This window comes from Eurypyga helias, unplaced genomic scaffold (assembly GCF_000690775.1).
Source record: "Eurypyga helias isolate BGI_N326 unplaced genomic scaffold, ASM69077v1 scaffold30307, whole genome shotgun sequence".
Classification (NCBI taxonomy): Eukaryota; Metazoa; Chordata; class Aves; order Eurypygiformes; family Eurypygidae; genus Eurypyga; species Eurypyga helias.
The window spans coordinates 123-4,419 of NW_010260260.1; the positions used below are offsets into that span (position 1 = coordinate 123).

Sequence of the window (4,297 nt, forward strand, 5' to 3'; positions counted from 1 at the left end):
TGCGTAACGTTTTTCATTAGCGATGGAGGGTGCGCAGCTCTTCCCTGGCGTTAATTAGCGAAACGAAATTAACCTCATCAGAGGTCTTGCCTGTGTACTGATCAGTTCTGCGCCGGCTCCTAGGGAAAGCCCTGCCGGGTGAAGGGGCAGAGGCAGCTTTAGCTTCTCATCTTTCGCAGGCGAGAACCGAGTGCCAGGGTAAAGCTGGGGTAACGCTGGTGTTTGTATCGCTGCAGCGTGAAGCAGTTGCAGTCTGAGACCTGAAAGAGTGGCGGAGTCACGTTTCGCATCGTTCACTGCATCGCTCAAGCAGTCTCAGAGCTGTAGTTATAGCATGTGTCTGCGTCAGAAAATCACTTTGTATTCTGCTCTTCAGTTCCCTGCCTTTCAAAATGACAAAGGTAGTGAGACTGGGGTTGCCATTTGTTCATTTGAAAATAATTCTCATTTCAGTGGAAACAATTTTGAAATTATTATCATAGATGATGGGAGCCCGGATGGCACACAGGAAATTGCTGAACAATTGGAAAAGATATATGGATCAGACAAAATAGTGAGTTGTACATTCTGGGTTTTTTTCATTTTTATTCTATTGGAAAGTACTTGAAGCCCTTAGAAGACTGGAATGGATTCTCTGCTTTCTTTACACCCTTAAAAGTTACTTCAGTTTTGCACACCACTTTAGACAAATACAGGGTTACGCTGGTCCTGCATCCGCATAGCAGCAGCGTGAACTCATCATGAATTAGTGTTTGTGCATTGCTGCATGCTGCTGAGTAATGAATGGTGGTTGGTAGTGTACTTTGTGCATGCCTGCGGGAAAGATGAGGTCTGGATAAGCTTTAATTTCATTTTAAGTGACTGCAGGAATAGGGAAATTGGAAAGATGAAGGCTAGGCTGGACTAGTGATTTATTTTTAATCTGTCTAGTTGTATTTCTCAATAACAGGACTTCTTTTTGTCTTCCTGTTTCCTATATTACCATGGAACCATCAATTATATAAAACAAGGTAATATCATTTATTTAGTCCTTACGAGCCATTAAAGCAATTTATTTATTTTTGGCAATACAAGCTTTACTATAGAATAGTGTAAAAACTCTACGTTCAGTTTGACAGTTGTGCTGGAAGCAGTGCCAGACACTTTCCTGATCTATTACTGTGTAAATGTGATGCTTCTAAAAAGTATTTGTGAATGAAGCGCCATTTACAGAGATTACTTTAAGAACAGTGTGTATGGGAAGATTTAGAGGTTGGTTCACACACACCCCCTCCTTTTTTTAATTGTTTTTATACTAGTAATGGGAAAGTTTAAAATAGCCAACCTTTCCTCACTGCTTAACAAAGTGTTACAGGAAGTAGATGAGAAGTCAAAGTGGTTTTTTTTTGTTAAAGTTCAAATTTAAGTATTTATTAAAGAAAAAAAAAAAAACCTGAAACCAAAATAAAAAATAATGATTACTCTTTCATATACGTGTCCTCCTCTGAATTACGGTACTCATGAACTCTCAAATAACGCATCAAAATTAGCCAAGATTTAAACTCCAGATTTAAAATTTGTTTCTGAAATATATTTAAATCCCTAAATATCTATCCTTGCCTCCCCAAATGCTGACTCATATCAAAGGCACTTAGGAAGACTCGAAAGGTAGATCATCGTGACAGTAATTTAAAAGTATTTTGTCAGGGGTGGTGTCCCCTTCCTTCTCCCCCCGCACTTCACGTGGCCCTGCGGGAGCCGAGGGCACTTGGCAGAGCTTCAGAGCTTGGCCACTCGCATCCTGAAAGATGAGTAGTACTGTTCTACAGCCTTTATTCATGGGTTAGATCTATGTGTGCATGAAAACCCTGAAATTTATATTCAGTACTACACGTATGCTAAATCACTTTGGGAGGCTTGCTAAAACATTTCCTGTTAGTGTTTGTCATTCCTTAACAGCAGTGCTGCGGGGGAGCCTGTTGTTCAAATTTATCACTGTCTTTCAGCCGGTAGTTACTAAGATGGTGCTTTTCATTTTGGGTTTTTTTACTGCAGAACTACTAAGTAAGTCTTTAAAGGGAGTTATTTTTAGATCTGACCTATGAAATACCTGTTTAATATGATGGATTGTTTCTCCTGTATTTTGACAGATAAATCTATGTATTACATAGATTTCTAAGAATGAAAAGTAACACTTAAAAATATTTCTATACAGTAAAAATAGCAAAATGTAAGGTGTGACTAAAATGAATCAAAAACTGTACTGTAATATATGTATATTTTAATATATCCTGCAGCTTCTAAGACCCAGAGCAAGGAAGTTGGGCCTCGGTAAGTCCTTACTATCTCTGGTCTGTACTTAAAAAAAAAAAAAATCTGCTGTATTCTTTGATTCTAGTGTATAAAGTTCCAGAAAAAAATCACAGTAAAAGCAGAAATACATGTTTTCATCATGCTTTGTAAGCCAACAAGCTTGAGAACCACACGCATGGAAGTCACAGACTGTTTGTAACCCATTCCCCGTAAGCTCAAACCTGGGAACTGTGGTCACTGCAATTTCTACAGCTGTGTTCTCCTGTTAACATCGTGCTGCTGCCCCCTCGCCCCACTGCACTCACCGATGACAGAATGAGGGGTCTAGGTTGACAAGAACTGTAACTTTTTCCAGAGTAGCTGCTCTGTTTTTGTGGAACCTATGATCCAGGGGGGACGGTGGTACCTCCTGTGCAGTCTGCCCGTGTGCAGGATGCTTCAAAAATCCGACCACAGTTCGTGCAATCTCCAGGGAAGGCTGGGGGGTTTTTCTGACACGTTTGGACAGAGTTTAGTTTGTGCAATCTCCAGGGAAGGCTGGTTTTTTTTTCTGACACGTTTGGACAGAGTTCTTCACAGTTAACCCGTGTCAGTGTGAATTATGGCTGGAATCAAATAAAACCCACCTATCTGACAGATGTCCAGCACTCAAACTGCTGAAGCATTGTCTCACCTATTAACTGACATGTGAATTGACGGTTTTGAAGTACTTTTCTGCAACACTAGTAACTTTTGCAATCTCACTAATTTGGGAACCAGTCTTGTACCACTGAGATTGATCATTAAAATGTGCACGGACTGATGCAGAACCGAAATTTGTCGCTCTAGTGCCATATTTCACAGAATACGTAAATCAAATTTGTCATTATTTGCTTTGGAAATAAGCAGGAATCTTAGAAAGTAATAAATGACATTAAAACTTGTGGTATGGAAACTATCCTAAAATACAGGGGAGATGTTTCCATCTGTTGAGATTCATGTTGTAGCCTTATTCCTCCTCCCTTAAAATAGGAATGGATAAAATGATGAAATGCAGTACCTGGTTTGATTTACTGGAAATCAGTATCTGCCTTTCTTGCTAAATGTCTTGGCAACCCCTGCTTCGCTGTGTTGGTAACACATTGGAGGTGTCTTGTGCATGGGATACTGCAGCTAACTAAGTTTTCCAGTCCGCTGAACAAAAATAAAATTCTAATTTTGCTACTGAATTGTCTGTTTAAATCGCCTTTCTACACATTTTCTACATCTCATTTATCTAAGAAACTCCAAAAAGCGTACGTATCTTTATTTTTGTCTTCTGCCTTTTCATGCCATGGCCTCATTTGACCAGTATTATAATTAGAACCGACTGAACTGACATTCCCCTTGTACCCTATGTACCGATCATGCACAATACACACCGCTCTGTTGCGCTCCTCCTGTGTAACTTTGCAAACAACATGGAAGAGAAAGACAGGTTGGTCATTAACCAGTTTAGCTTCCTGTGAGAGTGCCTGCTGAGGACATCAGTTGAAAGTGGGGTTTTTTTCAGTTTTGTCTATTCCTTATGAAGTTAACAGGCAGACTCAAGAGTAATGTGGATCAGTGAAGAGCATATGCCAGTTTTTCATCTGTCCTGCTGCTGTACTGTCCTTGGAAGCAGCTGTCTTTGAACGCTAGGACTCCGATCAGAAATTTGCGTTGTTGAGGAAAACTGTAACAGCAGGAGTTGTTCCAGCTCTTATCGAGGTAGCTACACCCAATGAATAGAACAACAAAATCTAAAGCAAGGAAAAAAATTGTCTTCAGGTATCAGGATATTGTTCATGTTTCAAGGACAGCAAACCAAAATCTATATACCACTAATAGTAAATCCTGAGTCATGGGTTTTTTTTTAACTACCAGTGATTACTTTGTTGTCTGTGTCCTATTTCTAGTCTTCTATGGCTCTTCTGAAACTAATATTTCAAATAGTGACCCACTTCAAGTCATGTTTCTCTGTGCATTTCTAGTGCAGTAGGGTTTG

The 4,297-nt window shown here is 39.7% G+C and overlaps 1 protein-coding gene across 1 annotated transcript in view; it reads left to right on the top strand.

Moving 5' to 3' along the window:
* Positions 1-454: 454 nt before the first annotated feature.
* Positions 455-4,297, top strand: part of DPM1 (dolichyl-phosphate mannosyltransferase polypeptide 1, catalytic subunit) — a gene marked incomplete at its 5' end in the record, with an annotated part of 10,679 nt that continues 6,836 nt past the window's right edge. Inside the window, 2 exons of the mRNA XM_010154991.1 lie at positions 455-553; positions 2,277-2,310. Of these exons, the coding sequence (XP_010153293.1) occupies positions 455-553; positions 2,277-2,310 (133 nt within the window). The remainder of the gene's footprint in view (positions 554-2,276; positions 2,311-4,297) is intronic.